At 30.4% G+C, this 21,236-nt stretch overlaps 9 protein-coding genes and 1 non-coding gene across 10 annotated transcripts; 5 read left to right on the top strand and 5 right to left on the bottom strand.

Moving 5' to 3' along the window:
• Positions 1 to 136: 136 nt before the first annotated feature.
• Positions 137 to 2,331, top strand: PPL_12214 (WD40 repeat domain-containing protein; the record flags this gene model as incomplete). Its single annotated transcript, XM_020582955.1, has 3 exons — positions 137 to 448; positions 522 to 626; positions 691 to 2,331. 3 exons carry the CDS (start codon positions 137 to 139, stop codon positions 2,329 to 2,331), a joined length of 2,058 nt encoding a protein of 685 aa, XP_020429736.1.
• A 406-nt stretch (positions 2,332 to 2,737) lies between these two features.
• Positions 2,738 to 3,794, bottom strand: psmA7 (proteasome subunit alpha; the record flags this gene model as incomplete). Its single annotated transcript, XM_020582956.1, has 4 exons — positions 2,738 to 2,839; positions 2,945 to 3,178; positions 3,268 to 3,357; positions 3,528 to 3,794. The coding sequence occupies 4 exons, from the start codon at positions 3,792 to 3,794 to the stop codon at positions 2,738 to 2,740; spliced, it is 693 nt and encodes a 230-aa protein (XP_020429737.1).
• Positions 3,795 to 4,369: 575 nt separating this feature from the next.
• Positions 4,370 to 4,783, bottom strand: PPL_12216 (uncharacterized protein; the record flags this gene model as incomplete). The annotated part of the gene is made up of 2 exons (XM_020582957.1): positions 4,370 to 4,454; positions 4,485 to 4,783. 2 exons carry the CDS (start codon positions 4,781 to 4,783, stop codon positions 4,370 to 4,372), a joined length of 384 nt encoding a protein of 127 aa, XP_020429738.1.
• A 2,169-nt stretch (positions 4,784 to 6,952) lies between these two features.
• PPL_12217 (kelch repeat-containing protein) lies at positions 6,953 to 8,635 on the bottom strand (the record flags this gene model as incomplete). Its single annotated transcript, XM_020582958.1, has 2 exons — positions 6,953 to 8,535; positions 8,581 to 8,635. 2 exons carry the CDS (start codon positions 8,633 to 8,635, stop codon positions 6,953 to 6,955), a joined length of 1,638 nt encoding a protein of 545 aa, XP_020429739.1.
• Positions 8,636 to 9,341: 706 nt separating this feature from the next.
• PPL_12218 lies at positions 9,342 to 9,422 on the bottom strand. The gene is given in 2 exon segments: positions 9,342 to 9,378; positions 9,386 to 9,422. It is a non-coding gene; the product is annotated as a tRNA-Trp (tRNA).
• Positions 9,423 to 9,665: 243 nt separating this feature from the next.
• On the top strand, positions 9,666 to 12,604 carry PPL_12219 (uncharacterized protein; the record flags this gene model as incomplete). The annotated part of the gene is made up of 6 exons (XM_020582959.1): positions 9,666 to 9,879; positions 9,968 to 10,488; positions 10,571 to 10,741; positions 10,833 to 10,993; positions 11,082 to 11,868; positions 11,969 to 12,604. 6 exons carry the CDS (start codon positions 9,666 to 9,668, stop codon positions 12,602 to 12,604), a joined length of 2,490 nt encoding a protein of 829 aa, XP_020429740.1.
• Positions 12,605 to 12,804: 200 nt separating this feature from the next.
• PPL_12220 (uncharacterized protein) lies at positions 12,805 to 15,875 on the bottom strand (the record flags this gene model as incomplete). Its single annotated transcript, XM_020582960.1, has 6 exons — positions 12,805 to 13,360; positions 13,441 to 13,559; positions 13,640 to 13,696; positions 13,798 to 14,107; positions 14,203 to 14,634; positions 15,853 to 15,875. The coding sequence occupies 6 exons, from the start codon at positions 15,873 to 15,875 to the stop codon at positions 12,805 to 12,807; spliced, it is 1,497 nt and encodes a 498-aa protein (XP_020429741.1).
• A 93-nt stretch (positions 15,876 to 15,968) lies between these two features.
• Positions 15,969 to 16,799, top strand: PPL_12221 (uncharacterized protein; the record flags this gene model as incomplete). Its single annotated transcript, XM_020582961.1, has 3 exons — positions 15,969 to 16,142; positions 16,256 to 16,614; positions 16,712 to 16,799. 3 exons carry the CDS (start codon positions 15,969 to 15,971, stop codon positions 16,797 to 16,799), a joined length of 621 nt encoding a protein of 206 aa, XP_020429742.1.
• Positions 16,800 to 17,042: 243 nt separating this feature from the next.
• PPL_12222 (uncharacterized protein) lies at positions 17,043 to 19,143 on the top strand (the record flags this gene model as incomplete). Its single annotated transcript, XM_020582962.1, has 3 exons — positions 17,043 to 17,542; positions 17,577 to 17,811; positions 17,968 to 19,143. 3 exons carry the CDS (start codon positions 17,043 to 17,045, stop codon positions 19,141 to 19,143), a joined length of 1,911 nt encoding a protein of 636 aa, XP_020429743.1.
• A 308-nt stretch (positions 19,144 to 19,451) lies between these two features.
• Positions 19,452 to 20,407, top strand: empB (emp24/gp25L/p24 family protein; the record flags this gene model as incomplete). The annotated part of the gene is made up of 3 exons (XM_020582963.1): positions 19,452 to 19,634; positions 19,874 to 20,177; positions 20,277 to 20,407. The coding sequence occupies 3 exons, from the start codon at positions 19,452 to 19,454 to the stop codon at positions 20,405 to 20,407; spliced, it is 618 nt and encodes a 205-aa protein (XP_020429744.1).
• Positions 20,408 to 21,236: the final 829 nt, after the last annotated feature.

Here is a 21,236-nt window from a genome sequence, read left to right on the forward strand (position 1 = left end):
TCTTTTATCAATATCTTCTTTGTATCTAAATAAATAAAAATCAAACAAAACAAAATAAAAATAAAAACATTTATTATTTATTTGAGAATAGAAAGTTGTTTTGAATCATTTTATAGTTATTAAACTAGTTTAATAGATGTCACATTATCAAGGTGGTGGAGGAGGTGGAGGTGGTGGTGAGAGACACCATGGCGGAGGAGGAGGAGGTGGTGGTGGCGGTGGTGGAGAAAGACATCATCACGGAGGTCAGCAACAACATCATCATCACAGACACAACAACTATCAAGCATCGAAAATGGTATACGATGGTAAACGTATGAGAAAAGCTGTAGTAAGAAAGACTGTAGATTTCAATTCTACTCTAATCAAGTATCAACTCGCTAGAATCTATCAACGTGACTATAGAGATCATTTTGGTGTACAACCAGACCCAATATATATTAAAGAAGTATGTTATTATTGATTACAATCTTTTCTTGGTTCTAGTAATTTTACTAATCGATAATTATCGTTATTTTTAGATTCTACCACCAATTGCATTAGATTCAAATCCGATAACAAGTGTTTGTACACGTTTCATTCATACATCAACAAATAAAGTTAAATATCCTATCAATTGTGTATCTGTAAGTATATCATAAACTTATTTTATATTGCTTTAACATTCTATTAACCTTATGATTATGAAAGTGGACACCCGAAGGTAGAAGATTGGTTACAGGATCATCGAGTGGAGAGTTTACATTGTGGAATGGTTTGACTTTTAATTTTGAAACTATATTGCAAGCACATGACAAAGCGGTTCGTGCAATCACTTGGTCACACAATGAGAATTGGATGGTCTCCGGTGACGACACTGGTCAAATCAAGTATTGGCAATCAAATATGAATAACGTAAAGGTATTTCAAGCGCACAAAGAATCGATTCGTGATATCTCTTTCTCGCCGACCGACTTGAAGTTTGCGTCGTGCTCCGACGACGTCACCATCAAGATGTGGGATTTCGCGCGTTGCAAAGAGGAGCGTATCCTGACGGGACACGGTTGGGATGTAAAGTGTGTCAGTTGGCATCCCACAAAATCGATATTGGCATCGGGTTCCAAGGATAATCTCATCAAGATTTGGGATGCCCGCTCAGGCGAGAACATCTCGACGCTGCACGGCCACAAGAATACGATTGTACAGGTCGAGTGGAATAAGAATGGAAACTGGCTCGCTAGCGCCAGTAGAGATCAGCTGCTGAAGCTCTATGATATTAGAACGATGCGTGAGATACAAACGTTCAAGGGTCACGGTAAGGAGGTGACTTCGGTCGCTTGGCATCCGTTCCACGAGGATCTGCTGGTGTCCGGTGGCTTTGACGGTTCGATCCTCTACTGGATCGTCGGACAAGACCAGCCGCAAGGCGAGATACACGGTGCTCACGAGGGCAGTGTCTGGTCGCTTTCCTGGCATCCGATTGGCCATATTCTGGCGAGTGGATCCAACGACTACACCACCAAGTTCTGGTGCCGCAACCGTCCTGGTGACACCATGAAGGATAAATATAACAATCCACACGCCAACAACGATATTGAGAACGAGGATGAAGTGGACACTCGTGAGTTTATGATACCGGGAATCGGAGGTGGAGCGTCGTCGCTTCCAGGTCTCGGTGGATTGGCTTCGTCGTTTGCATTTGAGTCGGTGCCAGCTGCGCAAGTGGTCGTCGAGGCTCCACAACAGCCGCTATTCAAGCAGGAACCACATACTTCCTCACCGACTTTGATTGGCCAAGCGGCGCCACCATCCAATAAACTTCCAGCACACTTCCAACCACCCCCACATTTCCAACCGCCACCCAACAACAACAACTTTAAACAATCACCTCAATTTAATCAAAATCCATATCAACATCAACACCATCAACAACGTGATAATAATAATCAATCTCCACCACCACCAAATCAATATCAGCAACAACAGCCACCACAAATGAATCCTCAAATGAATTCACAAAATCCATATCAACAACAACAACAACCCAATCAATATCATCAACAAAGACAACAACACGGTCAACCACCAAATCAATTCCAACAAAAGCAAAATAGTCCGCCACTTGGAGGTCAACCTTTCCCACCTAACCAATTCCAACAGATGCCACCACAGCAACATCAAATGAACCAATACCAACAACAACAACAACAACCAAATCAATATCAACAAATGAATCAATTACCACCAAATCAAAACCCATACATGCAACAACAACAATCACCTAACATGCCCAACCATATTATACAACCACCTTCATTTGGTAATAAACCAAGAGGTCCACCAAAACAATAATTAATCGACATTTAATAAAAGATCATTAATTTAATTGAATAATATTAAAATAAATATAAATAGATATTAACTTTTTTTTTTTGTTTTTTAATGTTTAAGAATAGAATCTTATAAACTATACAATTTCTATTCTCTTTTTTATTATTTTTGTTTTGTTTTAAGTTTTAATTTATGAGTGTGGGTGTGTATTATGTATCAACAAGGGAATAAGTAGTATTATTATTAATAAAAGTAGAAGTAGGTGAAGAAGACAATGTTGTTATTATTATTATTAGCCATGTTTGTTATATATTGGTTGGTTGATTGATTGATTGACAATGTTAACTAATTTTATGTTAATCTTCTCATTTATTTCTTTGGAGCAGTTGCAGCAGCTTCCTTCTCTTCATCCTTCTCCTTTTCGACTTCATCTACCAACTGTTCGACTTCGGATTCCCTTTAACAATTTAATTGGTTCATTTCTTTTAATGATAGCAATTTCAATATTCTTATTTCCTGATTCTACAACCTATTTATTTGTGAACATCATAATAGTATTAATAATAATAGATAGATAGTTAGTTATAGTTGTTTACTATATTTATAGTAATAAATGAATAAAATATATTATTACCTCAAGCAATGCTCTAACAGCCAATTTAATTGAAGCAGTATCACTCTCATCTGTAAAGTTCTTCTCTAAAAATTCACTGACAGTCTTTGAGTTACGTCCGATGGCGGCTGCCTTCCACGATGAAAATGAACCGGATGGATCTGTTTGGAAAAGTTTTGGTGTACCGTCTGAATCGAAACCGACAATCAATGTAGAAATACCGAATGGTCTAACACCACCACTTTGTGTATATCTCTATAACAATTGTTTAAAATTCATTAAATTAGTATCAACATTTGACTCGATCGATAGATAATCTTTTTGTTTTGTTCAAAGATATTTACTTGTTGAATTCCAGCGATATATTTAGAGATATATTCTACAGATGGTACATCATCCAATGATAATCTATATGATTGACACTCAACAAGAGCCTATAATAAAATCATAAATAGTAGATAATAAATATATAAAAATGTATAAATGTTAATGTTAATTAATAAGTTACTAATAAAGTAAGTAGTTATAAATAATGATGATAATGATGATGATGATGATGATGATGATTATTATTATTATGTTTCATAAATGATATTAAACTTACCTTATTAATTAATACACGAGAATCAGCAGTCAAACCAGCAAAAGTAAGACAGATGTGATCGTCGATCTTTACAATCTTTCTGATGGATCTAGCATCTTGAAGTTTAGCAGTTGACTTTTTCTCTACACCCAAGATGATGACATCCTTACCACGTACACCAACGGCGACAGTACCCTTTCTAACTGCCTCCATAGCGTACTCTACTTGAAAAAGATGACCATCTGGTGAGAAAACTGTAATAGCTCTATCGTATTTTGCAGATGACATTTTATATTTATTTTATTTATATATATATTATTAAAAAATGAAGAAGAAGAAGTTATAATAAAATTTAAATAATTTAATTTAAAGATTGGTAAAAAAAGTGATGAACTTGTGTGTTGTATGAATTAAAGAAAACAAAAATTGATTAAAAACTTTTTTGATGTTCAAAATTTTTATTTTTTTAATTTATTTTTTTAATTTATTTTTTATAAACTTGACAGACATAATAATAATGGTTTTATGTATGAATGAAAAGATAAATTTTGTATGTTGCAAACAATAATCAATATAAAAGGGAATTCAAGTTTTATTTAGTTTTTTTTTTGTTAATTTGTATATAAGAAAAGTAAAGCCTTTGTATATAGAGTCTTCAAGATCGAGAATCTCACACAACTACATGCAAAAGCTTCCTCTTCACAGTTTACTATTATGAAGAATTAGACTAATATTAATACTATAGTTTTATATATATTCTTTTCTTGAATCATATAATAAAATTGATAGAAATTTAAAATTAAATGTAATCAAAATGATTTATTACCTTAACTATCTATTTCTAGACCAATAAAATTTTATATTTATTTATTTTTTATTTTTGTATTATTTCTATGAAGACTACAAACTAAAGAGAGATCCTTCTCCATTTCGGATATAGATTCATAACTTGAGATAAATAAATAAAAAAATGTTTACTGAAGAGATGATGGACCAGTTCCACACTTTGGACAGCATTCTCCAGGTGGAATATCACCAACACAATCTGGGCATAGCACACTAGCACATTTTGCAGGTCTGATTGTTAAATTTGGTTTCTTTACACATCTGTCACAACAGGTACCAAGTGTAGGATTAGCCTTTTCAAAAATCAAACCTTTGTTTGTACAATCTAAAGGATTAAGTTCTCTGCATCTTACATTACATCTAACGAATTCCACTTCGCAGTTTGCAATTATAAAGTATAATGCCAATATTAATACTATAGTTTTATACATTTTGAAAAATTGAATGGATAAACAATTTTGTTTTTGTTTTTATTATATAAAAATTTTCAAATTATAATTATAATTATAATTATTTATATTTTTAAAATAATGTTCTAAAAAAATATAACCCCATTAATAGTTCAAGTAAAATTATTATTAGAAATGAATATAATAGAAAATTTAAATTAATTGGTTGGTATTTTAAAATATTTTATCTAATCAAATAGGGATGTGATTTTTTTTATGAATTAGAATGAAAAAGATAGGAATAAATAAAATGTATTCCAGAATTCACTAATTGGGACAGTTATTTAAATTTAACAACTCTTTGGAAACAAATCACTTAGACATCTACACTTTACAGGCACGAGACAAAACAACTCTATCAACAATATTAGATTTACTCTACAATTAATATAATAAATAATTTAAAGATATAAAGAAATTATACAATTTATAAAGATTCTAAATATTTAGATAAATAATGTAGTGCTAAGGTATAAAAGGTAGTTAACTTTACAAGTTAGAGAACTAATTATTCATAAAAATTAATTTATTTAGAGTTTAAACATTAATTTTAATTTCCATGATAACTTACGGTGCTTCAGAATTAAAATATCTTGTAAAGTTAACTTGGTACTTTGGATGCATAGTGATTATTGAACAATTTTTTGATATCCACTATACATATATTCTTTTGATTTATAAAAATAATAATAATAAATTAAAGAACAGAGTTTAAACAAATATTTTTTTGATTCTTTTGTATTAAGTGAAATTGTTGTAAAAATAAAAATGTTAATAAAAAAAACATGTATATCTAAAAAATATTATTAATTCTAGTACTTATATGAGTTTTAAACAACAGTTTGTGATTGTCTGTTAAAGTTGTATATATTAGCAACCTAGCAGTTATATATGATTTGTTGTATTGAGTTAAAGTGTTACCAAACTTAGGTTTTTTAGAAAAAACCTTTAGAAAAAAAATAAAAAAAAAATAAAGGAATAAGTGTATGGTAACACTCGCCAAATTTACACTTGACTCAAAAAAAAAAAAAATAAGTACAGCGGTGAACGGTGAGACAGCTAAAGATAGTTTCATAGTTGCTTTTATAGTCGACGTAGTTGAGAGGATAAGGTTGTCACTATATCATTCGGATACTTGTTTAGTTGAGTGTGTGTGTGTTGAGTCCAAAGAGGCTTGGACTACACAGATTTTTTTTTTTTTTTTTTTTAAAGAAGTAAACATTGATTTATTAAGTTTTATATTGGGATGCAACTCGAAGGTAAGCAATGGATTGCTGCCAATCAATAGTCGATTGCCAATATCGCAAAGTATTCTTGGGCAGTCTATATTCGTGAAGGTTTCATTCCCGATTCATAAGAGCGATACAAGAATGTTATGGTTTGGCTCGATCGATTGAATAAAGACCTGCTGTCGCCAATCATCTGCCATCTATAGTTGGACCATTGAAAGGTGAACTCGAACATCTAAAGCATGCGGGAGCATCCCGTGTTAAACTATTCAACCAATTATACATTAACATTGCAAACAAAACAAATTAAGTTTCTGTTTCTAATAGGTAAATCAAATTAGACAAATATAAATCTAAAGGTATTGCTCTCTTGATCTTGGTTCTTTGATGCAAAAGCAACAGAGATAAACGATGACAATAGATTCTTAACATCCATTGTCTAATAAATAACTAAAATAAATAAATCTGAATTTTTTTATTATTAATTTTAATTTTTTTCAGTCAATAAATATTATTGTTTGATTATTTAATTTATATGTTAGTTTGTTTGTTATTACTACTATTTTTATATATTTTTATTATTATATAGATATTTGTATATTATTTTAATATATTTTGAATATATAATTTCTATTTTCAAGATTAATAAATGTCTATAATTCTTATGTTTGTAAGGATCTATGTTTTTTAAAAAATATTTAAAATTGAACTTTTTTTTTTTAAAAAATAATTTTTAATTTTGGTGGATATTGTTAGAGATAAATCTGAATATATAGGAATAACTCTTTGTTTGTACCTCTTTGAATTAAAACTAGAATTTAAATTATTTATTAAAATATTTGAAATAATAATAAAGTGTATTTTTTTTTGGTCGTTTTCTTATCAACTTTCATATGATGATTCCGAATCAAATAGAACCAATTCAATATTTTATGGATGTAGCTGCACACCAACATCTTTCGAATTTATCATCTTCAAGGATCGGTTCAGATTGGTTGTCTTCAATTGAATATTTGAAGTTTCCAAATGATGCACCAGCAAATGAATAGATAAAACTTGATGTTGATGATTCTCGATGATACATCAAATAAGCATATCCTTTTGGATGTTCGGTGGGAGTAAATTTGAGATTGACTGTTTGTTTTGTCTCAACATTGTATTTGATGAATCTCTTGTTAATAACATCGCATATAAAGAAATTTCCATTGTTATCATGACATGCTGAGTATGCTGTAATGTCAATTTGATGATTTTCTATTGTTCTATTGGTCAAATCGAATTGAATCATCTTATTTCCGTTGTATGTTACTGAATACAATGAACCTTTGAAGATCATTGTTGATACCTGTTGACCGTATTCATCAGGTAATCGATGATATCTTTCGAATTGCATTGTCTTGATGTTGAATCGATCAATTCTATTCTTAATGTTGTATCCATTAACCAAATAGATATGATCTTTACCATCGTAACAAACTGATATATTATAATCAGCATATATTCCTTCGATATTACCAATATGTTCAATTGATTTCGATTTAATTGAGAACTTCATCCATTTGTTTGGATTGGTATAACCACCGAATATATAGATATATTCACCAATTGAAACAATCGATTGGTATGTACACCAAATATCAAAATCAAGTTTGATTTGCTCGATTGAATTGTTGTTTGTTGTGTTGATAAGTGTTACTCCTTGAGAGCGATGTGTTGTGAAAATATATGATTGTTTATTATGATCGTTGTTTGTTGTTGTTGTTGTATTTATTTCATTGTTCTCTGATGGTTCAATTTTATCAAGTTTGATTGATTGTTTAATTATTGAATCCAACTGATTAAAATCAGGTTGTTTGATTGATAATTCATATAATGATGATTGTATTGATGATGTATTATTATTATTATTATCAGTTTTATTGAATTTATTGTTGTATTTGTATATGATATCCAATAATAATGATGAATCGTTATTATGTTGATTTTTAAGTTCATCAATATTGAATGGATCATGATTATCATTGAACAATGTTTGATTATTATCCAAGATGAATGATTGTAATGATGAACTTGATGTAATAGATTTCATTATTGTTGTCGTTGTTGAATATTGTGTTGTTGTATCCTCTATAACTGTTGACTGATTATCATTACTATTACTATCATTTCTATTATTATCTTTACTGTTATTTATTTTAATAATATTTACAATATATTTCAAATGATTAATATTATTATCGATTTGATTTATGATTGTATCTTTATCATTAATTATATCTCTCTTTAGTTTTTGCTCTTCAATGATTAGATATTGATGTAGTTGTTCAAAGTATTGTTTGATTTCATTCTCTGTTGCTGATAATGATTGATATCTTGATGTTGATGATTTTAATGATTCCCATATCGATTTAAGTTGTAAATTGATGAATGAACTATTATTCTCGTCTTTATTAAATGATTGTTTGATATCATCGATATGTTCCCATTGATCATGATCAGGATGATCTTTAGAATGATTTTTTATACATCTCGAACACAACAAGCTGTTACATTGATAACAAATAAACTCATGTGATTTGTTATGTTCTGAACACTCTAAAGCCATTCTATTTTCTTTCCTCCTATTTATTATTATTAAATAAACTGTATACAAAAATAATGATCAAAAAAAACACAACTTTCTTGAGACCACACTTTTGAAATTAAATTAAAAATTTAAGTTAAAAAACTTTTCCATAATTCTGCAAAAGAATTAATTCTTTTTTTTAAAAATGATTATTACATTTTTATTGTTGTTGTTTTGATTTATATATGGTTTTTTGATTGTTGTTACTTTATAAATATATTAAAAAAAAAAAAAAAAAATTCTGCAAATTGATTTGCTATTTTGATTTATTATAATTTTTGACATTTTATAGATTTATTAAGTTGATGAGAATACTGATGATTGATTTGGTTAAATTGAAAATGAAGAAGAGGAAATCCCTCTAAAATATCATTTGCATTTACATTCCTAATATATCGAGGTTGAAAGTGAGTTGACCAATGAAAAATCGAAATAAATAAAATTTAATTAAATTTTTCATTTTTTTTGCTTTTTTTGGTATGTTAAATACAATGATATTTTGTAGGGTTACATCTCATTTATTAATATCGAATCAAGACCTTTTCTACATATCTCTCAATCAACCTTTTGATAAAGAGTACTATCCTAAGAGGTATAATACCTCAGGTATTACTACTTTACAAAAGATGAACCTTTTACAAATATAGGAGAACTTTACCGCATGCGCACTATTGATTTTTTAAAATGACCAGTAAGGGATTCGAACCCTTGACCTGAAGCTAACTCTTTTTTGGAGACTTATGCGCTACCACTGCGCCAACCGGCCTTTGATGAATTTTAAAGGTCAAAATAATATTTTGAATGTTTTTTGTTCAAAAAAATTCAAAAATTCATCAAAGTCCGGTTGGCGTAGTGGTATCTCATATTATCGAATACCAATCTTAAATATTGATATCTTCAAATAATTAGTCTGCAAAATATTCTCTAAAAAAGAATGTTATATCAAATTAATTACAAAAAAAAAACGAACGAAAGATTTTAATTTTTGTTTCTTATTCATTAATCAAAAATGTCTTCCAACAACAACAACAAAAAGAATAATAATAATAAAATCAAGCCCAATGGAAAAGCATTTGTTCAACAGAATGATGTGATAAAGGACAATAGATTCAAACGTGCTCAAAACGATCCAAAGTTCAAGTTGATCAAAAAGAAAGACAGTGCAATCGAGTTGGACAGTAGATTCTCCGATGTCATAAAGTCTGGTAGATTCGATGATGAAGGTATGTATAACAACAATTTATAATTGTTTATTAACAACATAAACTTATATTTAAAAATATCTATATATTTATAATGAATAATTATTAGCTCCTGTTGATCAATTCGGTAGAAAGAATCTAAAATACGACAAGAACCAACAAAAATTCAATAAAGAACAATTTAAGAATGCACCGAAATCAACAAAGCAACAACAACAGAATAACAAGACTGCAACTAACGATTCTAGATTTGCAATTCCAGAGAAATGGAACAAGTTCCAAGAAGATGGAGAGAAAGATGATGATGAGGAGGATGAGGATGAAGAAGTAGTAGAACAAGTTGCACCAAAATCGAAAAAACAACAAACAGTTCAAAAGAAAGAGGTTGCAGTTTCCACAAAACAATCAAACAAAAAGAAACAAGTTGAAGAGGAAGAAGAAGAAGAAGAAAAAGACAGTGAAGATGATTCAGAGATAGAGGAAGAAGAGGTAGATGATGATGGTAATACAGAGGTTAAGGAGATTACATATGGTGGATTCGAATACAATGAAGATACAGAGAGTAGTGATGAAGATAACTATGATGATGTATTGGATCAAGTAGATGAAGATGAAATAGCTCAAGAAGAGGTAAGTTTTAAACTATTATTAATATTACAGACAGAATCTTGATATTAATGATTAATGACGATCGTGCATGATGTGATTATAGGATATTCCAAGAGGAGATGCAACAAAGAGATTAGCTATTTTAAATTGTGATTGGGAGAATATGCAATCGAAAGATCTATTCATTGTATTGAACTCTTTTGTACCAAAGGATGGTGCACTCTTGTCGATTACCATCTATCCATCGGATTTCGGTTTAAAACAAATGGAAATTGTAAGTTTACATTCACTATCGACCCTTCGAATCACCACCACCACACACCTATCATACTTATAAACAAACTACTACGGTTATAACATTTTAGGAAAAGAGATTGGGACCATCAAAGGATATCTTTAGAGATTCAACCAAGGTGAATCTAGATGAAACCGACATTCAATATGATACCAAAGAAGACGCTGAAGCACTCGATGGTCGTGGATTCAATTTAACAAGTCTTAGAAAATATGAATTAGATAAATTAAAGTATGTATATATATCACTCTTGAACGTTGAATCATCATCATCTCATCTCTGTAATCTTTATTTACTAACGCTTGTGTGTGTTGATTAGATATTACTATGGTGTTGCTGTATTTGATAGTGCTGAATCTGCTTCGAAAGTATATGAGGAATGTGATGGTTTGGATATTGAAGACACTGCCAACTCTATGGATTTGAGATTCGTGCCAGACGAGCAAGAATTCACCAATCCACCAAGAGATAGCTGTACAGAGGCACCGGACGCTCCGCCCAATCTCAACTTTACCACTACCGTTCTCAAGGGAACCAGTGTCGACTTTACTTGGGACGTCGATAAGAACAGAAAGAAAGCACTCACCAAGAACTTCAATAGCGGTGACTACGACGAAGATGAAATCAAGATCTACTTGGCCGATCCAGAGTCATCGGAGGAAGACGAGAGTGACCAAGAGAGAAACAAGAATGAGAAAGCGAAACTTAGAAATCAATATAGATCATTGTTGCTCGGTAACGATGATGATGATGACAACGACAATCAAGACTCTGAGAAATCCGAAGGTTTAAAGGTTACTTTTAAATCTGGTTTGGAAAGTGATGATGAGGAAGATGATGGTCTCAAAGTTGAATTCTCAGATGGTGAAGTCGAATCTAGTGGAAGTGAAGGTGGTCAAGATGATAGTGATGATGAGAGTGGTGGTGACAGTGACGATGAAAGTGGTGAAAGTGATAGCGAACAAGACAACCAAATAGATCCACAGGATGAAGAATGGACCAAACAAATGATGGACAAAGATTCAGACGACGATGAAACCGCTCAAGAAATTACAATCAAAACAGATTTACATAAAGTTGGACAAAATCTATTAAAGGAGAAAGAGGTAAAGTAACATTATTACAATATGTAACAAACTAAAACAAACAAACAAACAAACAAATTAATTATTATTTTATGTTTTACCTTTTTTTTTGGTTCTGTAGAAACGTGAATCTGGAACAACATGGTCAGATTACTTGGAGAAGAGACAAACCAAACAGAATGAAAAGATGAAGGCAAAGAGATTGAAAGCACAAGAGGAAGAGAAAAAGAGAGAGGAAGAATCAAAGAAGGGTAGAAAGAATAAGAAACCAACCGAGCAAGAACTCAAATCAAAGGCAGAGCTAGAGTTGTTGATGATGGACGAGGACAAGGACAAGGGTTACAACAAGAAGATGTTGGAGCGTCAAGTCAAAGAGAATACCTCTACCAACAAGAAGAAGAACAACAAAAAGAAGAATGAACCAGAGGGTGGTGATTCATTCAAGATCGATACCAAAGACAGTAGATTCGAACGACTCTACAATCAAGCCGATTTCGCAATGGATCCAACCGATCCCAAATTCAAACTTACCAACGCCGTCAAGGGTATTCTAGAGGAGAAGAAGAGAAGAAGAGCAGATCGTGATCAAAATAATAATAACAACAACAAACCAAACAATGCCAACAACAAACAAAAAGCAGTACTAGAAGAGAAACAAGTCGAAAAGAAAGTTAAAACAGAGCATAATAGTTTCCAACAAATGGCAGCAAACATTAAAAAGAAAGCTGAATTACAAAAATCAAAAAAGTTAAAATAAATAAATAAATAAAATATATATCAAAAGGTTATAGATCAATTGAGAAAAACTATTATATATTTATATATATATAGTTTTGTTTTATGATTGATTAATTCTTTTTTTTAAAAAATGATTATTACGTTTTATTGTTGTTGTTTTGATTTATATATGTTTTTTGATTGTTGTTACTTTATTGTTTATTTATTTATTTAGCTATTTTATTTAGTATTGACACCGTATTGATAGGTCATTGGTTTCCATGATTCCAATTGGTCTGGAGCGTATTCTACGGATTCCAATTCGTTGGTGAGTAGCTCGAGTGACTCTGGACCACAGTTGATACCCTTTTGTTCCAATTGTCTCAAGAATGATGAAAACTCTTTCTTTGAGGTTGCACTCGATTTGTGGAAACCGTCCAAGTCGACTTGTCTCTGGTGACCTTGCTTCAACCAGCTCTGTTTCAATTGTTGCATGTCGATGTGTGAGAGGTCGTCGGCCGAAGTCTCAAACTCGACTCTACCCTCTGGATCGTCGGCAAACAACTTATCCAATTCAAACTGTTCCTTATTCATCTTTAACTCTTGATACAACTTTGAGAGATTGGCAGCTACTGTGTGAACGACCTGGTTGTTTCTACCGAGTGACACCGAGAGTTTGTCAAATGCTCTCTTACAGAGTGGAAGTGCCTCTTCGAATTTACGTTGGAACGAGAGATAACTAGACATATTAAACAATGCCAAATATAATCTTTCATCTGTTGATTCTTTGTTTGTTCTATAAATATATATACGTATATATTATTAATATTTGTTTTAATATATATCCTACTACTCTTATAAATAATAAATACATACGATTCAAAGATTTCAATTGCCTTTTGACATGCCTTAACACAATCTTCTTGATGATCTGTATTTGATAAGAATTCTGAATAGTTTAATAAAGCACTACCATAAAAGTTGATATCATTTGACTAAACAATAATAATAATAGCATTAGTTAGCAAACACATTTTAAAAGTTAAAACTTTATCTTTAACTATATATTAGTTACCTTTTCTAATAATGGTAAACATTCTTCATAATATTGCTTAGCAGTATCATAATGATTCTATATAATTGTTAAACAAACAAATTAATATTAATATTATTGCTAATGATTTTGTTTTCACAAGTAAAAGTTAATAAATGTAATATCTAAAATAAACTTACTTTACTTTGATAGATATTAGCTAGATATGCAGAGATGTAACCTTGTAATTGATCGGATGTGATTGCATCTTTCTCTTTGTTTGCTTGTATTAGTTGTTTGTTCTTTAAAAAGTAACTTTGTGCACCCAAGAGTAATGGCTCTGCTCTGTCAAACTGTCTGTTTGCCAAGAAAGTCTCTGCTTGTCTAATGAGGTTATTGCATTTGCTAGTTACAGTTGTGATTTGTGGCTTATGAATATCGATAGAGATGATCTCTTTCTTTGGTGTATAATATTCTGATATTTTCTTTGTAAGTTCTTCTAATTTATCACTATAATGTTATAACCGATGTTAATTAATATATCTTTTTTCCAATTCATTGTTGTTGTTGTTGTTCTTCTTCTTCTTCTAATTCTTTTCTCTTACTTGATTGAAGCATTGTCTTTTAATAACCATTCGGTTTGCTCTTCATCGTCATCCTCTGGTTTGTCTGGAGTGCTCTGCTCGATGGCTGCTTGAAACTCTTCGTTGGCCATTTGAAGTGGTGTCATATCGCCATCTTCGTTACTGATTTCACCGAGGTTATCGTCGACGGTGTCGAGTGGATCTTCATCAAACTCGTCTTTGAGTGCGAGTTCCTGATCGATTTGTAACTTCAATGGTGACTCTGGTGTCAATGTAGTGAAGAAGTGTTTTGAGACACCGTTCATCGACATTGCTTTCGAAGAGAACAATTGATTGCATCTCAACAGACGGTTCTTTGAAGTGAAACCACTGCTGCTGCTACTTGTAATAGCTGATCTTGTAGCAACTACTCTTCCTACTTTAAATAAATATCCATACATTCTCTGAAATACCCTGTATTAATAATGAACTACTACTATTCCTATGATATGATATCAGAGTAAGCTGTAATTATTGATCATATATAATATTTAAAAAAAAAAAACACACAATCGATCACTTTTTTTTTTTTACACCTATTTTTTTTTTTCAACACCATGAGAAAAACGAAAAATTTCGAACTTCTGAAAATAATCCAAAACAAGCATATCTCATAGTTCTTAATCACAAGAACTTTTTATTAATTATAAGTTAAGTTATCAAAGAAATAATAACTTTAATTTATAATTTTGAATATATTTTTATTTATTATTATTAAATTAAAAATTTGAAATAATAAACAAATTACAAAATGGGATGGGTTTCGATTCGAGTATTTAATTTCAAATAAAAAATGAAGAAGACATGAGTTGGTTGAAATGAATCATGTCAAAAAGATATTCAAAGATAAATAATCTTTCATCTTTCATAATAATCCTTCATCTTTTCTATATTTATAACCAAATTTAAATTTTTTTAATTAATTAATTAAAAATAAAACGGTGTGTGATGTTTGACGTCTTGTCAAAATTTGAGATCGTGATGAGATGTAAAAATGTTAAGGGATAATGTTGACAGGTATTGGTACGAGAAAAGTTACATTTAACATTGTTGTTGGTTGTCTTGTAGAGATGCAAGTTGAACAAACACACAAATCATTTATTTGTGTCAAGCACTTGGATTATTTTTATCTTAATGCTCTCAGTTAAGTTAATGTTTAGTTGGATGTCACCATCGTTTCCAAATACGGCAAATGATTCTCTAAAAACTCAATCAAAAAACAAACAGAGCACTCCTTTTAGTTTATCTTTTTATAAGAACCAATTTGATTTTGAAAAAAAACTAAAAGAATTTTTTTTCAAACAAAAACAAAGTGCCAATTGTGTGAAAAAAAAAATAAGACACTCAACAAAAATTAATTAATCTAAAAAGTCCTGTAATAGGGTGGAGTGGTCTAGCCCTTTTTCCATCAATTTTGATAAAAATCTAAAAGTTTTTTCAAATCATTGATTCATATTAATGTGTTAATCAGACTTGTTTTAAGATAAAAATGGTTTGCTTTTTTACCAAGTTTAATGCAAAAATATATTTTTTCAAAGGAATTATAACACTTTTGCATTAAATTATAATTTTTTTTAATTTTTGTATCACCTTTGAAATCTGATCAGTGGGTGAGTGGTCCGAATCAATTACTTTAAATAAGTAGTAACTTTCATAATCAAATCATTAATAATTAACACCAAAAAATAACTTATTATTTATCTTGTATTTTTTAATTGTATACTAAACAAACACATATATTTAAAACCATGAAATTAAAGATTGGAATTTTCTTGTCTCTCACTGTTTTGGCAGCCTGTATAGTTGGTTTTGCATTGCCTTGGTATGATATCAGAGTTGACCATGTATTTGGTGACGATCAGAATAAAGCTACTTTCAAATGGCAAAACTATGTCTGTGAAGACACTGGTGATTCAGATTCCGTAAGTACAGAAACAACAATTAGAAAATAAATTGTTATTGCCAAAAAATAAATTATAAATTTTAACATTGTTCATTTCTTATTATTTTTTTTCATCTTATTTTTTTAATAAAGAAAACAACAATTAAATATACAGAGAATGGATCTTGTTTACCAATTATTACTCTTAATAAATTAAGTGAGGTTGCCAAGATTATGAATACCTGTCTTTCATTCTTGACAATTGGTGCCGCTTTGGCATTGGGTACTGCTTTGTTACAATTGGTCATTTTCCTCTCACCAAAGCTTTGCCGTAGCTGCGTTTGGAAATTACTTTGCATTGGTTGCTCCATTGCCTCGATTGTAACATTGTTTATCTCTTTCTTCACCATCTTTGGTTTGCCAAAGGCTTTCGATGATGATTCCAATGGTATCAACATCTGTCAAGATCGTTGGTGTGATAAGATCTACGGTAGTGATGACGATACCAAATGGTAAATATTATTATTAATTTCAAAAATTAATTATTACAAATTCTAATTCCTTCTATTTTTTTACCTTGTTTTTTTTTTCAAATTTAACTAAATATAGGATGCCAGGTGGAGGTTGGTTCGCTACTTTGGTAGCTTGTTTCTTGGCTCTTTGTTCTGGTATCTTTACTCTTGCCAGTCACAGATAAAAAAACATTCTATAATAAATAAATAAAAAAACATTCTAAAATATAATTTATTTGTTTTGTTTATAAATAAGAGAGAAAAATGAAATAAATATATATATCTCTCTTATTATATTAAATAGCATACTATTTCTTAAGAATTAAAAAAAAATATCTTTTTTTTTGGTTTAAATATTTGTACTGAAAAACTTGATTAAATTTATCGATGGATGATTGATCATTCAAGATGATGGATGAGTGTTAATAATGATTAAATCAATACAATTTAAATCAAATAGATTTATTTCATCATCAACATCTACCTATTTTAGAGGATTAAAAGATAGTTCATATAATTATAGTAATATTAATAATAATAATAATGTTTTTAGTTTTAACAATGATAAATATATATCAAATACAAGATCATATAGTCAAGTAAATAATAATAGTAATAATAGTAGTAACAATATAGATAATAATACAAATATATTATATAATGAGTTAGTTGAGAATAATATTAATAAAAATGTTATAAATATCGATGATGATATCACTATTGATAGTGATAATAATCTAAAAGATAGAATCATTCAGATGAACAATCAAGATTTGATAGAGTACACAAAGAGAAGATCATTGAAAACACTAACTGACAAAGAGAAAGAGATACTTCTCTACAAGTTTGTTAAGAATATGAATGATCTAAACATTGATTTACAAAAGAATAAGTTCATTATTGCCGCTGTATCTGGTGGTGCCGACAGGTAAATACAATACAATATTAACACTACCCTTAAGCATTTGTAATCTTTCTTATCTAATGAATTATTGCTATTTTTATCGTAACGATGTTGTTTATAGTATGGCATTATGTTTTTTATTAAAAGGATGGTGTAATAGACATGGAATTTCATTGGTTGCAGTCACTATAGATCATGGATTGGTACCGCCATCTGAAGATATCGTAGCGATAGCAGAGAATATCAGAAAGATCGATGCCGATATTCAACATATCGTTGTGAAGATCGATTGGGTAGGTGACGGACCACCCACAAACTCGTTGATGCAAGCACTGCGACGTCGTCGTTACGAAATACTCTGTCAGGCGGCATCGCGATTCGAGAGCAATGCCATCTTTGTTGGGTCGAACAACAACGATCAGATTGAAACATTCATATTTCGACTGCAGTTTGGTAGCGGTGTCGAAGGTCTCGCAGGAATGCAGCCAACGCTACCACTCGCCAACGCAAGCATCTACCGTCCACTCCTTAACATCGGTAAAGACGAACTGTTTGGACTGTGCAATGCATACAACTTGCGATACACACACGATCAGGCTAACAACCTAACGACATTCGAACGCAACAGAATTCGACTTGCTTTGTCAAAGTTACTATGTAGCAGTAGTGGTAATAGTGGACAACAACATGATCATTCCAATAACAATAGCAGTAACAACTCATCTCCCAGTATTGTACAACTCAAAGATTTCAATAATGTTTTATCGATATTTAGAGAGTTTAGATATAGTATTGAGGAGCAGGTGATGGCGAGTGTCAGAGAGTTGTATAATAGCAGCTTTTCTTTGGAGCTGCCGATGTTTAGAGTCGATGTAGATAGAATTAAAAAGTTGAGTGCACCGATTGGATGTAGATTGCTCTACCAGCTATCGATGATTATCAATGGAGACTATGAGAAGTTCAGACACCAGGATTACGCTTCACTCTACAGGTCGGTGGTTTCGGGCCAAACGCGCACACTCAACCAAATCATATTCTACACCCAACAGAATCATATATACATACACCCAGAGTCACACTCCTCTGCCAAACAAGCGAAGCGCATCGTCATCGAACAACAACGACACCTCCGAGACGGTCAACCAATTCAATTCGGACATCATTCACTGAAATTCTCAAAACTATCGATAGTAACAAAAAGTATTAATTTTAGAAAATCTACATTAGATAACAACATTATTGATAACAACAACAATAGTAATAGTAATAGTAGTAATAGTATTAGTAATAATAATACAAAGAAAGATTATAACAAATATAATAATAATAATGATGATGATAATAATAATAATAATAGTAAAACAATAACACAAAAAATTCAATCACTTAGATTACATTCAATCAGATATTATAATCCGAAAAAGGATGAAAGATTCATTGGAAACGATATCAAAGCATTAAAGATACCGACGTTGGCGAGAACATTGATTCCTGTTGTGGTCAACGAGCATGACGAAGTTTTATGTATACCTCATCTCTCCATTTGGAGAGCACCAAGACAATATAATGTTTCGATTTCAATCAAAGACTTTGATATCAACTACAAATCAGATTCATTACTTTGAAATGTTATGTAAAAATAAATATAAACAAATAAATTAATATCTATATTATTTTTTATAATTATATCAAAAGTGGGTGGATGGGTAACGTTTAAATTTGATGAGTCATGCGAACAATAAAAAAAGACTCTCAATAGACCACCACCTTCACAATAAATTTGAAAAAAAAAAATGTTAAAATTTTTTTTTTTTTGATGATCATCACTATCTTTTTTTTTCTTTAAAAAAAATAGCTTATTTAATTTAGTTAGTTAATTTAAATATTTATTTATATATTATATTATATTAAAAATAAATAAAGTTTAAAAGAGATGATTAGACAAACATTATTATTGGCTGTCGTACTTTGTTTGGCAGTGGTCAATGTCAATGCCTTGACTATGCAAATCGAACCAAAGACACAAGAATGTTTCTATGAGTATGTCGAGAACGGAAAGACATCGATCATCCTCTACCAAGTTATCAGAGGTGGTCTTTTAGATATTGATGTTAGAGTATGTAATGAAATCACTCAATGAGAAAGAAATAATCATATAAAAAACAATGTAAAGATGAAAAGTAAAAAAAAAAGAGGTGTGATTAGTTTTGATGTTAGGAATATATACATTAAAGTATATTAGAGATTAGATGGACATTTAAAGATTACATTAATAGTTAAATAGTTAAATAGTTAGATAGATAGAATGTTTAATAATTAATATAAATTTCTAATTGTTTGTTAATTTAAAAATAGATTTACGATCCACAAGGAAACACTATTTTCTCACGTTTGCACTTTGATACAACAATGAAAGGAAGACAATCATTCACAGCAGCAACCAGTGGTGCTTATAAATTATGTTTCAACAATGAAATGTCAAGATTCACCGCCAAGGTTGTTACATTCACTTGGTCATTCGAAGATGCTGATAACTCTTTTGTAAAGGGTGACGCTTTGTCTCCAATGGAACAATCTGTACAAAAGATTGAACGTGTATTACAATCGATCGTCATGGAACAAAAGAGAATGAGATTTAGAGAACAAACTAACAGAGATAGTAAGTTATTATTATTTAAAGAGATTAAACAATCATATATAACATATATTTACTAACTTTAATCATTGTAATAATAATAATAATAATCAATAAAATCAGCCTCTGAAAATACAAATGCCAGAGTTGTTAGATGGACAATCATCCAAGTTCTTGTATTGGTTAGTATGGGTGTTGGTCAAATTTGGTACTTGAGAAGATGGTTCGATTCAAAATCAACTCAAAGAGTTTAAAAATCAAATAAATTTTAATATAATAATATATATAATAAGTTTAACAAACAATTTGTAATTGATTGATTGATTTTCCATGTTATGAATGTTGTGATTGATTTTCTCATTCAATAATTGAATCTCATAAAAACAAACCATATTAATTTTTAACTCACTTAAAAAGATCTTCTTCTATTAGCAGTTGTAAATGTCATTCCATCTTGTTTTTGGGTCCACCCAAAACCTATTTAGTATCATTGTTCCTATCAGATTCCAACGTACGATTGATATTTTTTTTGCATGGTTGGACCAGCTCTCTAAATAGAATGCATAAAATGAGTTCAAATAAACTGAATTTTTATTTTTTTCCAAGGGCAAGGACAAGTATCAAAAAAAAAAAAACTGTGGGTTCTAACCAGGTTTACCATCCGGAAAAATAAATCATATCGACTTCCTATTTGAATACTTGGGTACTTGGTGGAGTAGATATTTTAATTTATATATTTCTTATTAATAATAATTAATTAGATTTGGATTTTATTTATTTACTAATAATGGTAATTCATGAAGTGTTTAATTTTAAATTGATAAATTGTCTGAAATGATTTAATTTTCAAAGATCGATTTATTATCTCATTTCTATCTATTGTTTTGTTTGGTGTCGTGTTGTTCAAATCGGATATACACATGCTGCAAATTCCGAAATCCACAAAATGCATTGCTGTTGAATTCAGTGTATTTTTGCTTTCTCTGATGTAACACTACATGTATAAATTTTATGTAAACTATAAAGATATTTAATTAAAATTTAACTCTAGATTCTAAAAGGAATGAAGAGAGATAGTTTTTT

Source organism: Heterostelium album (assembly GCF_000004825.1).
Source record: "Heterostelium album PN500 unplaced genomic scaffold PPL_scaffold10, whole genome shotgun sequence".
Classification (NCBI taxonomy): domain Eukaryota; phylum Evosea; class Eumycetozoa; order Acytosteliales; family Acytosteliaceae; genus Heterostelium; species Heterostelium album.